This window comes from Curcuma longa, chromosome 6 (assembly GCF_044706935.1).
Source record: "Curcuma longa cultivar G26 ecotype Majalengka, Jawa Barat chromosome 6, ITB_CL_G26_1.1, whole genome shotgun sequence".
Taxonomy (NCBI): domain Eukaryota; kingdom Viridiplantae; phylum Streptophyta; class Magnoliopsida; order Zingiberales; family Zingiberaceae; genus Curcuma; species Curcuma longa.
In genome coordinates, this window is record NC_133866.1 from 6715549 (window position 1) to 6736142 (window position 20594).

Here is a 20594-nt window from a genome sequence, read left to right on the forward strand (position 1 = left end):
CCAAGTGGGTCTAAGTTAGACCGCGCCTAAAGTCTAAAATTGGACTCGTCCTCACTGGTTCGCTCCTCCAGTGACTTACCTCACTTACCTCGTGTAGCTCTACTTGACTTCTTAACCCACCAGGACTTCCTGTCAAGGCTTAACCATCCTGGTCTTTCTGCCAAGTCTCAACCAACTTGGTCTTCGGCCAGTTGTCAGGCTCCGCGGACCCAACTGGACTTCCTGCCAGGGCTCAACCACCCTGGACTTCAGCCTGGTGTCTGGTACTAAGTCTTTCGACCCTGCACACTTAGTAAAGAGGTTAAACCCACAACAAACCTAACTTTAACTTATTTGTCATTCATCAAAACTTGAGTTCGACCGTTAGTGCAAACTACACCAACACTTGCTCTCCCTCTTCTTCTTCTCTTCTACCACCTTGGTCGAACCCTATCTTATGGCTAGTACCACAGTTTGGTTCTTCTCCATCTCAGTGTTCGTATGGATACCGTGGAGGCGCGAACACACTGATCGTGATGAGATCCGTGAACCTTTGAAGGTAAAAGTTGCTATCGGAATTGCGAAGGGCTCGCATCAAAGGTAACCTCGATTCTAGTAGGTAGAATCGTCAAACGAGTATGCTTTTCGTATGGATCTTCTGGAGGGATCCTGTTTTTTCGCTGCGCATATGCGATTAAAATTATTTGATGACGCATATAGATCCCTACACCTTTAGCCACAATCTTTCCAGCGTATGCGTCCCCAGCGAGCGGGTGACCACCGACGCCGAGAGAGCGGAGGGGAAGAAACAGAGGAAGATCCGTGACGTGTATGCAGATGTCATTCATATTTTCTCTGTGGTGCAACTTCAGTTGTCCGTGTTTTGACTGTAACGGAATTCGTCACATGCGCTTTTAGGAATGGCCATGCAATGTCTCTTAGTTGACTTTGGCTAAAAGTTGAATATTATGATAATGATTCAAAGTCTGGAACAACGAGAGATTCACCGAACGATCGAGGCATTGACTAGATTCGAAGTCCATTTAAGTCAAACATTATTCATTCGTTTACGTGTAATTGTTCAAAAAAATACATATTTTATTTGTTTAGTTTCACTTCATAAATTAATAGACTGTATTCTTTTATGTTTGACCAATTCTCGTTATATTCAATATTAGACAAATAAATCATAAAGATTACTTAAAATTATGAGTTACACAAAATAGTTAATTTTATTTATTTTAAATTTCCCGCATCAACGGTACTCAGTTAATGACCCTGAAATCGCGGATCTCCGACTGCTGGATCCGCCGGCGACGGCCATACATACTGATGTTCCTCTCCAAATCGACGGCCTTCTTCCTCAACGTGGCTCTGCAGGCGATCACCGATCGCCACCGGCTGCTGAAATCCAAAGCAAGAAGTAGCAGTGTCAATCGTCCAATCTCCGGCTGCTGGATCCGGCGGCGACGGCCATACATTTTGATGTTCCTCTCCAAATCCACGGCCGACGTGTTCCTGTCCAGTGGCTGCTGAAATCGTCCGAGCAGTAGTAGTATCAATCCAATCTCCGGCTGCTGGATCCGCCGGCGACGGCCATACATACTGATGCTCCTCTCCAAATCCGACGTAGCTCTGCAGGCGATCACCGATCGCCACCGGCTGCGGAAATCGTCCAAAGCAAGCAGTAGTAGAATGAATCCAATTTCTGGCTGCTGGATCCAGCGGCGACGGCCATACATACTGATGTTCCTCTCCAAATCCACGGCCTTCTTCCTCGACGTAGCTCTGCAGGCGATCACTGATCGCCACCGGCGGTCCTGCAGGCGGCGGCGGCGCCGCCGCGGAACCCGCTTCGATCACTGGCTCGGAGGGGTGGGACGGTGGCGCATTCATCATCGGCGGCGCGCCGGTGAGCCTCTGAACTAGCTCGCGGAAGCCATCTCGGTTGACGCAAAACACCTGCGGCGGGGGACGTTCCGGGCGCCTCCACGGCTTCGACGCCGGCATCCGGATGATGCGGAGCGGCGGCGCGCGGCCGGCTTGGCTGACCGGGACGCTACTTGAGGTGCTACCGCTGGTATTCGTCATGGGGCGATCGAGCGCTGCGAGGTACGACGATCAGAGAAAGGGCAGAGATGACTCGCTTATATACAGATTCGCATCGTGGCCGCAGGCCCCGCGAAAAAGTTCATAACGCGCTGACGTCGCTGCGGGCGATTCGGGACGGTGCATGGGGGCCGCCAGGATTCAGCCTGGATGGTGCATGGGGGCCGCCAGGATGGTCAAATGGCGTCGAAGACTGAAGTCGTAGCCAGACGGAGTCACTGCTGGCATCACATTACGCTTTTTTTCGAAAGAGTTTTATTATTATTATTATTAAAACAGTATTTTAGTATTATTCTCATCCTACAAATAATTTTTATTTAGTGTTCACTAGCATAATAATTTTAAATTAATTTTAATCAAATTGAAATATTTTTAATAATTTTGATAAGTGCCTATTGATCTTCTAAAATTATTTGTTGTATTCAAAAGATAAATACAAATTCATAGAGCACCATTTAGACTATCATTAAAGTTTAAATTTGTCATTTAATAAAACTGCCCTTTAATTGATTTGGAAAGGGGGTTTTCTAGATTCTTGCTTGTTGCCCGTTTAATTAAGTCCAAAAGGGGTTCTCTGTTCATTTTGCTCCATTTTCTAAAACGCCCTTCAATCGAGTCCAAAAGGTGTTTCTCCAATCATTTTGACGACCGTCATATTTGCGTAGGGCAGTAGTGGTGGAGGTTTACCCGAGAGTCGTTTCCTCGTGCTATCTCGTCAAAATCACGAGGCGGCTGCTGATGCTAATGATGAGTGCTGCTGCATCCAGTGACGTCTAAATATACATAGAAGAGGTAAATATTGAAATACAATCATAATTTTATATTGAAAATATATAAAAAAGATTATGATATTATCCGTCTTTTGGGTAAAACTTAAAAATAAAATTATGAAGGTGTGGGCCAAAGTGGACAATATTATATCATTGTGGAATATATATGAATTCCAGCTTATCTAACGGTGGTATCATAGCTCCTAATAAAGGATCCGTTGGGACCGTTAAGGGGTCAGATCCATTGGAATCCGTACCAATAAAGGGTTCGTTGGGACCATTAAGGGGAGGCTCAGATATCATATTGTATGAGGTCTTTTGAGTAAAATTAAAAAACAAAATCATAAGAGTGTGGACTTAAAGTGGACAATATCGTACCGTTGTATAGAGATATATATAGATTCCATCTAGATCTAACAATAGTATCAGAGTGAGTCCATGTGGTGGGAGCCCCGTTAAGGGGTCCGTTGGGATCGTTAAGAGGTCGAGTCCGTTGAGACCCATACCAATAAGGGATCCATATGGTGGGAGTTCCATTGAGACCGTTAAGGGGGGCTCCCAGTGATCCTTTATTTAAGGGGTTGATTGTTGGAATACAATCAAAGTCTCATATTGAAAATACATGGAAAAGATCTTGAGGTAATAAGATGGAAAATATCTTATTAATATAAGGTCTTTTGGATATTCAATCTTTATTTACTTTAATAAATCTGTCCCACAGTAATCAATTCAACCATGTGCAAAAAACGTAGTCTAAACACAAACTTTTAGAAACTCTAATCATTTTGAATGATGATGATGAAGAAGAAGAATATTTGTTGCATCAAGGGATCAAAATATTTTTAATCACTCGAAATTGAGTGCAACTTTTTAGATTCGATAGAATCCATATATATGATGTCCAAAACGATATGATATTCTTCACTTTGAGTCCATGTGTCTTATAATTTTATTTTTGGATTTTATCAAAAATGCCTCATACTAATATAGATATCTTCCATCTTATAATTTTGGAACCACACCCTCATGGTATCCCAATAATCTACTCCTCAAATAAAGGACTACTGAGAGCCTCCTTAACGGTCCCATATAAGGACCTAGACATGCTCTGATATCACTGATAGATCCGATGTAATGCACATATATATTTAAAACTGTATGATATTGTCCACTTAGATTCATAATTTTATTTTTAAATTTTGTTCAAAAATTTTCGTACCAATATAGATATCTTATATCTTATAATTTTAAATTTTTTATATATTTTAATATAAAATTTTAATTATATCCCAACATAACTTTTCCCTTCTGGTTAATACCGATTGCAGTGAGAATCAAATTGGATGCGGTAGGTGAGACCTCACTGCCAGGTCACGGTGATCGCAAGGGGGTTGACAATAACTTATTCGTTGAATTACTTTGATCTCAACCGTGAAGTTTTTTTTTAGTTGTTTATTTTTCTTTTTTTATTAAAAAAATATTTTCCCGTAAATTTCTTTATTTCTTTAATTCTCATTTTGGACTAAATGTAAGAAAAACAGAGAAAAAGGAAATAATAAAAGAAAAGAGGATAATTATCCACGCAAACCATTTTTTTTCTTCACTTTTCATATTTATTATTATTTTTTGATAAATAACAATCATGAACCAATCAGGTTTTACTATTTATCAATATTAATTTATGATCAAAATGGTTTATTTCCTGTTTTGGGGTCGGCGTCTTCGTTTAGCGACAAACTGAAGCAGTTCCGTCTCCGGCGCTCGTGTCAGATCGATTTTCGTCGATTAGTTCTTAAAACCCTAGAAATTGAGCCTCAGCCTCTTCCGTCTCTGTCGCCTACGAGGGAGGGCGATGCTGTAGGATGGCCGCCGAGAAGCCGATCTGGATCTCTAGTAGGTTCTCGGATGACGAGGCTCCCGCCAGGTATCATTCCTTCCCAGTCAAAATCTTTGAGTAGAGTGTTTTTTTCCCTGTTCGCGCGATAATGATCTACCAAATTGGCTTCTTGCGATCGCTTTACTGAAGAGTTTTCTAGCACTTTGGTAGAATTTTCTCTCAATTGTACCTAGATTGGCTGAATTATCAGTCTGTTCCTGCTGCAATATGGAATTTACTAATCTGCAAGAGGAGGCGCAGTTACAGATCATTAATTTGTTTACTGTCATGCTCTTAGGTTCTGCATCGTCTTTTGTTATAAAAGTTATTTTTGTTGAATTGTATAATTCTTCGGTATTTCCATTGAATTTTTTTTGTATATCAGAACTTCCATCATATAGAATAAAAAATTAAAATGCACTCCTATCGTATTCCTTTTAAGGGACTGAATGCATAAAACTCTATATGAGTTTAGAGCACCTTTTTCAAATTAAGGCGAATCACTGACTAAAATATACGTTGGGAATTTTTTTGTAGGAAAAATTGAATACAGAGATTAATTTACATCAGGTAGTCAATTATTAGGATCTGAGGTGACACAATCAGGCTGGTACTTCGTCACAGCTGCTTTCAACTGGTCTTAGGGGGATTGAGTTACATGCAATTCTTTGCAGGGGGAGAGCCTGTCACAAAATCATTTTACATCGATGGTAGAATTTGCTAAAGAACAGAAAATATACTACTTTTAAATCCAAGCTTGATTTGCTCTCACAAGGATAATGTAATATGCAAACATCTTCCCAATGCATACCAGACTTATCATTAAGTAATGGTATGTTGGACACTCTGCCAATACTTGGCAGTCAAGAGTTGCAGAAAATTAGAAACATGCATTTCACCTTCCTGGAAACTAAGGGAGCAGTCATATATTAATTTCTCTTTCTAGGATATGACTTATTCTATTGGATAAAAATGTATGCAAACTACTTAATGACCTTTAGCTTCATTCCTCATGATATAGAGGCCTGTAGTTTCCTTTCTTTTCAAAATGAAAACAAGAGGAAAATTTGACATACAATCATGAACCTACAAGAAGAATCAAGTAGGTACTTGGTAGTGTCAAACTATATGTATTTTTAGATTTTCCACATGTGCTTATAGCATCTGACTGATGTTTTTTCTAGGCGTGAATTGTTGAGCACGGTGAAAAAACATTCCAACCTGTTGGGTGAGTCAGTTCATGATCTACTAGATGCTTCTGATGTTGAAATGGATGATGAGTTCTGGCATGAGATTCTGGATTTCTATTTTATACGTGGGAGGGTATCAAAGGGACGCCAGGAGGATGATCTTCTTTTTTTTGTTAGAAGCACGGTAATTGTAATCAACTTTCGTGGTTCAAATGCATCTCATATGCTTTAATGATATCTACCTTGGCATGCAGAGCATGAATGGATATGGTTCTGGTGATGCTAAGGAAGACAATTCTCCTTTCTTTGTCCGTAGATGGGGCCCTGAGGTACTATAAAAACCATAGATTTTCCTTTTACATCTCCATGCACATCATTTACTATGTTTCTTATAGTGTCTAAATAACCATAAACACCCACTTCTTGCTGCAGTGTAGTTCGATGGAGAATTCACTAATTGAATCTAGTCATCATTAAAAGTAGATGCTTGTTTAATTTATTTAAATGTATTTCCTGATTCATGGATTATCCTGTCATTTTAAGATCCTTCATTTACCAGGAGTTGCTCAGTCATAATTTTGCAGATCTTTTTAATGCCTTTTGTGTTTCATAGAAAATTGAGAGTATGCCTTACACTGTTCAGCTGTGAAATCTAAATATGAATTCAATTTTTCCATAATTGTACGATAATTTGTGTCTGATTATCCATTATTTGTGAAGAACTAATGTCCGTTATGGCATGTCCTTAGGAGCTAACAAATCTAAGTTGGTTTTTTGTCTTTATGTCATGCAGTTGGAGAGAGTAATTGGTGAAAGTTCAACATGCGTTGATTGGAGGCGTAGTTTTTACTTGAATTTGATTGCTCATACATCATTTCAAGTGACAGTTGCAATTTGCAGGTATGTTCATTTTGTCTTTGTTTCACAAGTATGATATTTTTTTGCTAAGTTCTCACAACTATGATATTTTTCCTTTGTTTTGGTACAACTTTCTATTTGTTAGCGGCTTCATATGTCCACTAATTGTTACTTATTGTTTTTCTAATTTTGTTACCTAAATCAAAGTTTAAAATCTCATTCTGAGCAAGCGTTTTGGTTCATGACTGAAACGAGATGTTGTAAGTGCTATATTGGACGTACCAACAAGCTTTGCTAGAGGCATTGAGAAAGAGGAGGAGAAGAATCAGAGAGGAGAAGGGTAAAAATATCAGAGATTGAACCTACTTCCTTACTGTCGCCTAACACCACAAAAGCAGAGAAGAAAGGGAGTAGGATTGCGATGTCGAGAAGAGAATCAAGGAAATGAAGAAGCCGCAAAGAAGAGAAGGCAACACAACCAAACATGGGAAGAAGAGGTTAGGTTTAGTCGGGGAAGTGAAGAAGCGAAGGCGACTGGTACTTTGCTTGGTTTTTCTTCTCTTCTTCACTTTGGATGCCCTTAATTCCTTCTTCCCAGCAATAAGGAGGTTAGGGTCCTCAAGTGAAGTGTCTACTATGTTGCCTTCATTGTGGAGTCAAGTCATGATCCTCGGGTGAAACATCCATAGCTGAATTAGATTAAAATCCTCAAGCGAAGTATGCTGTTGTGTCGTCTTCATCACAGAGTTAGTTTAGGATCCTTAGGCAAAAGTGTTTGCCATGTCACCTTTGCTGTGAAAGTGATTCCAACCACTTTCGTTGTCTCAAGTTTGTGGGAAACATGAATTTGGAACCATGTATATCCCTAAAAAGTTAGGCTAAAAATATTCCATAAATCATGGGATCATGTTTCCATAAATTAAGAGATATGATAGCATAGCTAGTTTCCATAAAAAGTTATAGTTTTTAGAAAAGTTTGTTATTTTATGAAGAATAAGTTCTTTTATCAATATAGGGGTCAAGATCCCATATATTTGGGAAGTTTTGAATTAATACAATTTTCAATTTTCATCATGGTACTGGAGCAAATCTGTGATCTTATAATGTCATTATTTGGCAGTAATGATACTTGAAGTTCCTATACCAAGGTATCTATTTCATTACCTAAGATGAGAAGATAGTCTGCCTAGTATCAAAATCTAGTATGGGAAAATCATCCTTGTCTGCCTAGTTCCTTATTCTTTGTTTTATATATATATTTAAGAGAAAGACAATTGAAAATGAGTAGGATAGTGCACTTGGTCATTTTTTCACATTAAGCTTTTGTGATTTTTGTAATTCCATATGGTTGATGCAGATTAATTCTTCCGCTGACTTCCTGCTTGCATAGTTGATACTGTTAGATGGTTACATTCAATACATAATGGTACCATCAATTAAACGCCTATCACTTTTTGATTGATTTCTTGCCCTTGTAGACTTGGTGTTTCTAAATCGTCCTGCTGGAGTTGCTAAAATGGTTTAGTCACCAATTTATTTTTTTAGCAAATGATGGAAGCAAGTCCACCAAGAATATATATAATTAGAGGATAGTGTATGTACACCAGTAGAGAGCAGTATACTTATGAAGGAGGTAAAAATTCTGGAAGGATAAAACATAATTCACTCATAATCCACTCCTAGGGTCACACCTCATTGACCTGTCCTAACAAAGTCGTCAAGCCATTTGATCGGTGACACGTTTGGTATCACATCTGTTTGGTCGTTATCCCATAAACATGGTGAGCTTCCTTGGTGTGAACTAGTATGATATGGAAGACTAGTCAGGAAAATTGCAGGTTCAAAGATGAATTTATAAATAAATTGTTCATCAGAAAAAGAACCATAACAAAACATACTTTTTTTAGAGTAATAAATATAAAGTTTAAAATAAATTTGACAATACAGTTTGCTCAAAATTTTGGGCAACAATGAATATCCAACAATAAAAAATAATTATGAACCACTAACTAAGACAAGTACCTAGATTCAAAATCCATTAATCATCAAAGGAACACATGAATATTAAACATATTTGCTTAACAATAACACTAATAACATAGCTCATCGCTCAAAGGAACACCTGAATATTAAACGTTTTTGCTTAACAATAACACTAATAACAAATCTCATCGCTTAACTTTTAGAAAAACACAATTTCTGTAGGACTTATATAAATTTAAATAAAAAATAAAAAGAAATCAATAGGTGAACAGGACCTTGTAAAGGAACTCAGCATTGTGTAGGTTCATGGCTGACAACTCTGCTCCATGTGTAGTGAGTAGTGAGTGTCTGTTGATGGATAGGTTTTCATTTCCAAAAATGATGGTAGGTGTAAATCAAGCAACATCCAATCTTCCTGTGCATATCTCTCTTATGTTTCAACAGCTACATTACTATTTCACGTCTCTAATGTAGAATGATGTTAAATAATTTTCTATTGGATATGACATCATTTATTATTTGTTTTCAACCATTTGATTCCATGAAGCTTTTGTTTTTTGCTCATATTGGTCAATTCACTCACTAGTAAGCAAGATCTGGAGAAACATCAAAGTGGACAGGAAACTTCGCTATCATCCATATACAAGGTACAAATAACAATATTTTCTCTTTTGCCTCTTGGGTATGCATGCACATGTTAGATTTTTAGAAAGCTCAATTGGTTAACAAGTTTGAATTTCTTATATATATTCTGCGTTGATATTTAGTCCTTTTTCTTTCTGTAAAAATAGTGTGCTTTGCAATTTTGACTCATTGCATTTATGCAATTATTTATGAATTAGCTCTTGGGCATCCTCATATATTCTAATATTTTAGCATCTCAGAAGTAGAAGGTGATTCACATGTAATGTTGTTTGCTTGGTTTGCTCAAAATGCTTATTTTGTGGATGAAGTTTCACATTTTATGCATGTCTGACTTGTGGGGTAGACTCTTATGTGCAAAACTGTCCATCCATTTGGATGCAGGCAAAGGATGTGCAAAGATAAGCTGGCTGTCACACGCTTGTAACAGCCAAAGCATGAAAATAAGATCTCCTGGATGTTGCATCTGTGTACACATGGGCAATAAAACCGTCTGTGTGCAACAACATATATGATTTACACTAAAGAATAAGTAATACATTCTATTCCTTTAATACTTGGACTCTTCATTGACAAGAACACTCTAGTGTGGACATCCAAAATTCTGATCGATTACATTTAAAAGTTTTTGTCATGAATCATGAGAAACACTTGGATCCACACTCGTGTTGGATATTAGCCTGTGAGGGTCTCCTACTTATGTCTAAGTAACATAAATCTATTACATAACAGTCTTTTATGATATTCTTCAATAAATCAATTCATTAACTATCTATAACAAAAGGGAGAACAGCCATCTAGAGATGCTCATAGTCATAACCATTCAGCAATGAGCAAACCATACTTATATACTTTTGGTGAACACCTTTTAGTTAAACTTTAATTATGTCTTTATTTTTTTTGGTGGTCTTTCTGATTTATTGAAATTGGGATTAAATATTTCCTGTAGGATCATCTGTTTTTCTTGATGATTAATCATACAGTTATTGGTTCAGGTGGTTAAGACTGTCTATGCGTCTCCTAGCCGTGTTAACTTTCACTTGGATCATAGAAAGGTTAGTCCTCTAACTATCAGATTCTCATTGCTCCTAGATGTTAGTATTTACTTGGATGTTAAAAGGGTTAGTCCTACTTGTCAAGTTCATAGTTCAAACACTATCTCCTCTTATGTTGATCTTTTATTTCCAGGCTGCAGAAACTTTGCCTGCCTACCCAAATATCTGTTTTGCAGTTGATGATTTTGACGATACCTTTGATGCTGTGGTAACATAATTTATTCTGTTACAACAAATTTCCTTTGCTCAAGCCTTAACTTGATGCTTGTCTAGGTTCAACTGTTGGTACTGATCATTATTTGTCTTCTTTTTGTCTGAAAAAAATTGTAGTACAATGCATCTTCTTGACTGACTCCAATTTGATCACTCTTCTTACATTTTAGAACTTCACCAATTATGCTAGCTCAAATTTCAAAATGGGATTGGTTTTCAATAATTGGATTTAAAATCCTGAGTTTTCCTGTTCTATGAAGACATTTAGTTCACTAGATTGGCATGATTTTTCTCTTTAAAAAAATCCCAAATTGTTGGATGTCATGGCTGCCCTTTTGATATATGAAATGTTGGTTCGATGAACTCTGGCAATTGTAAAATATCAACGCTGATCTTTCTTAGATAAATGATAAATGCTTCAACATGAGAACAAAAAAGTTTAAGACTTTATGAGGTCTAATGTCTCATTTAACCTTTCTGATGTAGTAGGCATACCTATAAATGGCATATTAACTCCATCTGACAATCACAGAAAACATATTGCTTTCACATGATAACAATAATTTGGCTTAACTCAGCTGACCCAAAGAGTTAGTTTTTGTTTTTTTAATGTGCCAAGATTTCAAATTTTGACCTAAAACCCAAAATCACCCCACCAGGCTTGGATTTTAAATGAGAAATTATCACAAAATAGATATTTATCTACAATTTTTTTAAAAAAACTTCAAGATTAAAAAGTTAAAAGGAACTCACTTGACCTGAATGATTTTTAAAACACTTATTTAAAATCATTAAATTTAATTAAAATAATAAATAAGAAAACTAAAAACCTAATGACATGAGGAAACACCAAAATCCAACTCAATGCAAATATGCAACAACTGTTTTTGGCTAAAAGTTGAGCTACATTTCTTTCTCCTAACCTAAAAGATTTAGATTGGGTTTGGTTTGGTAAAACTTACTAATATCATCATCTTTATTGAGCAATACTGGGCCTAGTATGAATGGGTGTTTATGATATATATATATATATATAGAAAGGGGTTGCCTAGGGTAGTTAATAATATTTTCTCCTAATTCTAACACAGAATTAGAGCTGGTGCAGATCCAAGAATAGCCTTTCCAAGCTTTTATCATCCTCAATTGACCCTACGCCTTGTGCTCCTGTTTGCATGACGTTGATGCCCTAAGTAATAGGCCTTTTACTAACCATGTCTCATTCTCCTGGTTGCACGATGTTATCGAAGGCTTGAGGCTAGTACTCCATACTCTTCTATTGATTGTCATTACCATTTCTTGCTCATCATATGCATACCAAAGATTAATGGTTTGCTTATGTCATGGTCACCAATCACCAGGCTCTATATTGGTTGTTGCCTTCTCTAGGCGTTGGTGTTGGCTAGAAGAAGCCTTTTTTCTCTTTGCTTCTTTAGATCGTGACTCGTTCTCTCGTAGACTAGGTGCAACCATTGTGCCTTCCCCCTGATTGTTAACAAGAAGGGAAGTGCTGCTCTTTTCTCTCCTTTGTGAGGGCCATTGGTTAAGCTCATTGCGAGTCTTTGCATATGCCTCCTCTTCACTAAGTATTTGACGACAAGAAGTAGAGTCACAAGCTTAAGCACCTTGTCCAGTACTAGCAGAGTTGAAGAAATCTCCTATTTGCTGTCACTTCAGAAGCTCCAATTGGTGTCTCTCTCTCAAGGATTCTAGTTCGTCATCCCCTCCATTGCGTTCGACGCAACATGAACACTATGAGCCTCAACATTCCAACATTCCTAGCTTCCAATTCCAATCGGCCCACTTTCTAGTCCAACTCCAGTCAATTTCTAGGAATGTCTTAGATGCAATTTTGGATCCTAGGTTGTAACAAAACGTGATCAATGAGATTGATGCTCTTTAATGATGTTTGGGAGATTTCTTTCCCAGGGAAATATACAATGGGTCGCTCATGAGTTTTCTCAATTAAATGTTCTCTACTGGCACTATTGACCGCCTTAAAACTCATCTACCGATTAAGGGTTATACTCAAGTTTATGGTTTTCATCATATGCATACATTTTCTCTGGTGGCCAAGATTACTTCAGTCCTTCATATTGGTCTTTATGAGGAGTTCTATATAGAGTATTGCCTTGTTTCTCTTGAGGAGACTAGTCTTGTATGCAAGTTAAAGAAGTTTATTTTGGAAAGTTAAGCTTAACTCTTTTTCAATATGACATGACTAAGAGTATTGAAAATCATTCAGTGTTAACATATTCTTATGCAGATTGTCAAGTACTTCAATGCAGAGGATGCAGGTTATATAAATAAATCATCTATTTCTAGCTATTGTTTCCTCTTAGGAGGTAAGAAGAAGGCAGTTGTAGCAAGATCAAGTGTAGAGAAGTGTAGAGGTAGAATATAATGCCATGACGCTTGCTAAATGGGAGATTATCTTGGTTAACACAATTATTGACTTAGTTAGGATATGCCTCTACAAAGCCATTGAAGCTGGATTGTTACATTCAAGTCATTACACATATAGTTTCAAATGCAAGTTTCTTGAGAGAGATTGATTGTCACTTATCGCAGAGAAAATGCAATCAAATGATATCATCCATTCATTTATAGCCCAAATGATTAGTTGGCGGACTTATTGACTAAATTTTTAATGAGACTTAGGGTTGAGTACATTTGTAACAAGTTAGACTTCTATAATATATTTGAACCAATTTGAGGGGTGTGTTATGGTATTATTCACTAAATTGTAAAGAGAGATAAAATTGTAAGCGTGAATACGTAATATTCCTTATTGATCAATGATATATATTGGTAGGAAGCTAGGGCAGTAAGGGATAATTTCCCTTTAATCCTAACAATATTTATGTACAAAAATTTCTTAAAAACCTTGAACGATTAACAAGTTAAAAAAAATCCACTTGACCTGAATGATTTTTCAAATATTTGTTTGAAATCACTAAATTTAATTAAAAACATAAAAATATAAAAGAAATAGAAACTTAAGGACATGAGGAGAAACCAAAATCCAACTTAAGAACACTTGAGGCTGTGTTTTTTTTGCCAAAATTGAGTCACATTCCTTTCTCCTAACCCAAAAGATGTAGATTGAGTTTGATTTGTTAAATTCTACTAATATCATCATGTATATTGAGCAATACTATAACTAGTATGTTTTGCTCACACATTTAAAGTGGGTTCTTAATCCTTGCCATTAATTTACTCAAGATTGGCATAATTGGTTTTCGTACAATCTTATTCTACTTGTTCTTTTAATCAAATTGTTGCTTTCTATATGCTGCCTTGCTCCACTTAAAAATTTCAATTTGGTTAGGTTTTGTCAGAAAGAGATCACTGTTACTGTGTACTTCTCAATGCACACAATGGGGCAGCTTTTCCAGCAGACAATGATCTCTCGGATGCTGTTGACGAAGATTCTGAACAAGACAAACCTTCACAGGTTTCAACTGCTTGTATTCTTATGCTGCGATATAATGCAATCTTTTCTTATGTGTGTGCATGTCTTATCTTACATCTTTTATTAACATATATGGTGATACTCATGCCAATTTAAAGTTTTGAATTGACGCATCAAGTAAAGGTGTTTTACATGCTGACTGTGCCATGTTGGGGAAAGAAACTTTTATAAATAACTTCTCATCTAATATTGGTGCATATTTGTAAGCTCATTACCAACTCTGAATCATGCTATATTCAGTGTGGTGTTGGCCTTTGTACGTTGGTTTTTGATCCAGCGTCTCACATGCCCAGAGATGATGCACTCGATTTTTTAAATCAATCATGAAATAAATGAATTAGCAGTTAAAGATCCACTTGTCTCAAAATTTAATTCAATTATGCAATGGTTTAATACTTTTATCTTAACATGTCTCTTATGTGTGATTGACTATGTTATTGGACACTTTAGTATCTCCGTCATCTTCATGTCACACATATTACACTCTGTTTCTTACACTCTCCCATTGACTGTGTAGAAGAAATGATGGAACATGAATGCTTGGAAATATAGACCTATAGCAATATCAGATACTCATATGGGATATATTGCAACTTGGGCAAGACCATACTGATTAGTATCCTGGACCAACTCGTTAACTAGGTGCTCACCCTTGCCTCTCAATGGACCAACTCAATGTGTAGTTTTCTCTTTCTCCTCCAGTAACGGATAATGAATCTTAAATAGTTCCTCCTGCATGTGTGGTCTCCTTGATTTGACCAGTGAATGGTAGGAAGCATTTTTTGGGCAACAACTAGTTGCTAGTATTCACTGGGCCAAACAACTAGTTTTCTATCTTATGCTACCTTGTCACTCAGCTATTCTACCTTCATTTTTTTTGGCTTCACACTTTATATGTAGGATTATTTTAGAGACACTTAGCATTGAAGGTGGAGATAGTGTATGATTGACAAGATACAGGCCTCACATTTGAATGATATATGGGAGCTGATGTCTTCCCTTGACAAGTTTATAGTAGGTTGCAAATGAAGTTTCGTAGTGAATACACCACCTACTAGTATTGTGGATTGATTGAAAGATCAATTAATAGAGAAGGATACACTTAAGTTTATAGAGTGGATTACTCAGACACCTTTTCCTTTGTGGGGTAACATTGCTTTAATCTGACTTCTCACCTTGGCAACCATATTGTAGTGTTCCCTTCACCTCTTGGATAAGCATACATGGGTAATCTTTAAGGTTGTTGCTTGGGTTGAGTGGTCTGGTATACATGTATCTTTGATTAGAAACTCACTCCTCTCTATTTGGGAAGCGTATTCTTCTTATGGTCTATGCAAATTGAAGTTCTTAAATAATCTAAACCAATCTCTTAGAGTAAGGATTGGTAAATTTAGTTTTGTTCTCTATTGTGTTACCTCTCTATCTGGGAAATATGCTCTTCTTATCTTCTATTTGGATGATATCATCATAGCTGGTGATGACCATGTAAAAATTACCGGGATGAAAGTCTATATTCGTCAACACTTATGAGGGCAAGGATCGTGACTTAAGATATTTTGTTGATATAGTGGTGGCCCGCTTAGAGGAGATTTATGTGTTAAGAGCTAAGCCAAATGATAATTTGATGGATCTGAATGCTAAACTGATGTTAGGACAAAGAGAGTCATTAACTAATCCAAGAAAGTACGAAAGACTGGTTTGAAAACTTAACTTACAGTACGATATCAGACATATTGTTTGCAATTAGCATGATGAGTTACTTGACCTAGTTTATTAAGGCTCTATGCCATGATCATTTTAAGATAGCCTTTGCAAATCTACTATATTTAAAGAATACTTAAGGAAAATGTCTTCTATATTAGGATTGAGATCGCATTTTGATTGTGGGGTATGCTAATATCAATTGAGCATGCCCTCATATAGACATATGACCAACATTGGGCTGCTTCATCTGTCTGGAAGATAATTTGATTTCTTAGAAGATCAAGAAATTGACTAGCTTTTCAATATCTAGTGCAAAGGGAGAGCATAAGGTTACGAACCTAGTTGGGGAATGCTCTTGAAGAACTAATGAAGTTGCACTACGACGATAAATTTTCATGCATATGCCATGTAATCCAATGTTTCATAAGAGAAAATGATTTCCACTTCATCAAAGAGGAGATGCAATCCAATGAAATTTCCACATCATTTGTTAACTCTAATGATCAGAAATTGTCAATCAAGTCCTTAAGATGTTCTAGGATTGAGTTACCTAATAATTTTCATAATATCTTTGAGCTAGCACAAAGGAAATTTTAGGGTCCTAATTATAAGCATCATGTTTTACAAGGTTTATGTGTAATTTCATAGAGTAAAGACAGAATATATAGAATTTAAGTTTAGTAATATTAGACGTAATAAGATAATTATTAAGCTAGGAGATGATAAGTTATCTGTAACTAAGGAAAGCTCGTAGAAACTTTCTGATGTTGCCTTAACCGGTAGGCAAGCTAAAATAGGGAGTGTCATCAGAGGGATGATTTAGAAATTGCACTTCATGTGTTCTTTGATTCCATATTTTAATGCCATGATAATGTTGAGCAATTGTATGGTTTTGCTTCCACCTTTCTCTCCTCTGTTTATGTCTCTTCATTACTCGCATCAATGGCATTTTCTTCTACAGTTAAGAATGTTCACGGAACACACTCTATTATCCTTCTGCAGCTTGGAGTTCACTTTTTTTTTTGGTGGAATGTTTAATTGGAGATTTAGCTGGTTTAACCAAGTTGTAATAGTTATATCTTTTTCCTTGCTGAATTAAAATTTCAGGTAGTTTTATTTTCATTATGTTAGCTACATTTTGTTCTGAGTTCATTACTACATTATCTAAACTTTGGTTTTAATTAAGAGAAATTTCCATTTTTTCCCTGCAAAATTCAACTGCTTTTTCAAAATGCTCCTAGTTTTGTATAGTCAAAGTGCTCCAGACTTTGGGGTTTCCCTTAATTTTGCTTCTACTTGTTAACTTGTACCATTTAATGGGAGAAGCATATATTTACACGTGCAATGCAAATGCAACATTTCATGATGTGTGGCATACCTAAACACGTTATATCCGCTGCTAGAAGGAGCTGTGATGTCGACTGAAAGGATTGCTTTTGTTTCATCTACACTAACAATCCCTTCTACAAATTAATGAGCTTCCAAGTTAGCTTTATTAACATCAGGGGCATTATTTTCTGAGTAGGCGGAACCCAAACACCACCTGCAAGAACCACTGCTTGCTCCTTTCTGCTCTTGTGGCCGTTCTGTGACCATATACTTGAGCTTCTTCATTGGAAGGAGGAGGAGATTTTGGCATGCCTCTATTTGATCTCCAATACATATCCACGAATTTAGGAAGCTTATGCTAATGTACCTCTATGTGTTTCTCCATTAGATGACGACTAGTGGGCAAAATGACAGGAAACAATAAAATCCTGGGAGCACTTTGACATTTTAAAAAACTTGGGGGCATTTGAGAAAACAGTTGAAATTTAGGTAAAAAATTAAAATTTCCCTCAAACTAATTGTAGCTTATATGCTAGTTACTTTGGATCCATAATGTGTTGGCCAAATCTTTGACAAGACTATTTTTTACTGCAGCTTACTCTCTTCTCAGGATTTGTTAGCTATCAGATGGTTAGAGAAGCATATGATGGTGAGTTATCTTTTGCTTTCTTATGGATGTATGTGAGATTATTTTTTTTTCCTTTAAGAGAAACTGAAGATCCTTACTATTATTCCTTCATTAACAAATCATCTGAAGCCATTTTTGTGAAATTATTGTGAGAAATAATTTTCACCAGGAACTTTCCAGTAATATTGTGATTCTTAATCCCTATTTTAGTATTTTATATTTCTCTCCTTCCCTCTTCTCCACCACCTTTGGCACCCGTCACCCCTTCAGATCCTTTGGATCATTGCCACTTAATTCACAAAGCATTTCACTAACTAGAGTCACCAAGTTTGAGCTGCCCAGTGCACTAAATGGGATGTTGTCCATCCTCACATCACAGTGAGTTGCCATTTCCAATGGCAATTCCCACCACATCTTTAGCCAGTGCACTCACCACGTTAATTTCCTCTCGCTTAGAAAACAGTGAAACCTCTCTGAATGCCAAAATGATATAACATGGATAGGTCATTGACGAGATTAAGCTCAAGGTACATCAATTCCTTGTCCTTCTAGGTTCTACGTATGTACTTAGGTCACATTGGGTTCCTCATGTAAATTAAGTGCTAGTTTGCTAGAACTTCGCCTCCCACTTAACACACTAAGGACATTAGCAAGGACACACGAGGTGCTTCAAATCCAACTTTACAATGAACATCTCCACCATTCTCGATCTGCATCGTTTGTACCACCTGAAATCACCTCAATACGCCTGCCTAGTTCTCATCTTCCTCATCAATGGCTCACTCATAAGACTCCTATCCAATTTCAGCGATCCTATAATTCCCACCATCTGCTTTCATGTCAGCCAGTTGTAGGCTTTGTAGTGTTAGAACTAGCACAATATCACTGACCTCTACCATGTAGTCGTGGTTGTTGGAGCTTATGTACAACCTTGTGCACCACATCCGCAGATGGTGCAGTTCCATGCCTATCCATGTGGAAGTACTTCATCAGCAGAACTAGTACAATGGTGGTGTTGGTCTTAGGCACCTTTGTTTGAATTAGTCAATATGATGAGGTTCTTGAAGACATGATCAAGAATGAACTCGAGGTGGGTGAAGACACAATAGAGTTTGATATATGGGATGCTCACAGTTTTTGACAGACACAAGAATGCGAAACTCAATGTGTTGCTCCATCATCTGAGTTTGCTATGGAGAAAGTAAATGTGAACAAGTGATGGTGGTTCTGATGGTTATCCATGTATGATAAAGGGAGATTTAAAAGGGGTTGATGAGGGGCGATAAGATTGGTGAGTTCATATGACATTGGTTGGGTCTAGATAGCATTAGTTGATCGAATATTAGACAAAAGTTAGTTAAGACTCTGTTATTTGGACTCAACAGCCACTCCTTTTGCATCCTTGTCAAAACAAGATGATATGGGCATGAGGACAAAAAAAGGTTCAGGAAGTTGAACTCATCTCCAAGAGCAAGAGGAAGAAGAAAGACATCAAGGTTTACCTAACTCCAATTGGGCTCATAGCTACTTGTGTAGAGTGGCGAGGAAGAGAAGTTCTCGTGTAGAGTGGGGAGGAAGAGAAGTTCTTGTGTAGTGTGGGGTGGAAGAGAAGTTTGATGATGTTGTGCATTGTGCATCAGGTCCTAGCTCACCTCATGGGTAAAGGAAAAGGAAGATGACTAGTTGGAGGCTTGCATCAGGAGGAGGGAGGGGGAAATTTGCATCAATTGTGTGGAGTGGGGTGGGATTAGGTTGAGCTTGTTATTACCGTATATATATGTAATGGTTATATTCATTATATCACATATACTATGCACACATTACAGTTGGTTTAATGCACTATATACTAAATATATATTAGGCTAATATTAATATAAAATTTGTATATTACATACCTTATAGCATAATATAAGTTAATTATAAATTATATTATCACTTATTGAAACCTAAATTATGGTATCAGGATTGATGGGCAATAGTAAACATATATCAAACTATAAGTTTTTATTAATTAGTATATAAGTTATATTTGATTAATGGGTAATACAAGTTATATGATATTCTATTAATAAATTAATTTTAACTTTGTAGATTAATATTTTCCCCAACCAATATTATAAATTTGAAACCCTTGATGAGTCCTAGTGTTACCAATTTGAAAACAATTGCATGTTGGATCATGGATGTCTGAATCTATGTTATAGTTAGGTAACCGTCGGAGTCGGAGTTAAGTTATTTGGATAGGTAAATGACATGATATTCTGGATTTATTATTATTATTTTTGTGTGTATGTTTTTGAGAAAGAGGGGGAGGGGGTGTATATTTGAATATTTTAAAAACCATGTTGGCATGTTGGTAAGAGTCTTCTCAGTGAGCTTAAATCAATGAATGCATCACCTAATTGGTGCTGATGATTTGCTTTAATATTGCTTCTGTTGCAAGAATTGATGTGTTTTTAGTCAAAATTGAAGTCAAATGCTTATTTTATTTGAAGTAATCAGTGGTGAAATATCATTAGGAGATTTTTAATCAAATTAATGAATTCATTAATGCGTCCTCAATTGTTTTATGTGTTGTATAGTCTTAACTTACTGTATAATCTCCATATACCATCGCAGGAATTTATTTTTAATTTAATATGAAGCTGTTAAAGATGAGGTTTACATCTTAATGACTTTGAAATTTGTTATGATGACACACTATTATCGATCTATTAGAAACTGCTAAAGATGATTTTGTATGGTGATAAGACCATGCTCTACTTAAGCTGACACATTATTATCTA

The 20594-nt window shown here is 36.6% G+C and overlaps 1 protein-coding gene across 1 annotated transcript in view; it reads left to right on the forward strand.

The window, feature by feature from the left end:
- Nucleotides 1-4576: 4576 nt before the first annotated feature.
- The window catches only part of LOC141830862 (uncharacterized), a gene marked incomplete in the record, with an annotated part of 17631 nt that continues 1613 nt past the window's right edge, over nt 4577-20594 (forward strand). Inside the window, 9 exon segments of the mRNA XM_074718305.1 lie at nt 4577-4782; nt 5919-6108; nt 6179-6253; nt 6718-6824; nt 9352-9412; nt 10403-10462; nt 10596-10670; nt 14004-14129; nt 17775-17829. Coding sequence (XP_074574406.1) covers nt 4721-4782; nt 5919-6108; nt 6179-6253; nt 6718-6824; nt 9352-9412; nt 10403-10462; nt 10596-10670; nt 14004-14129; nt 17775-17829 — 811 coding nt within the window.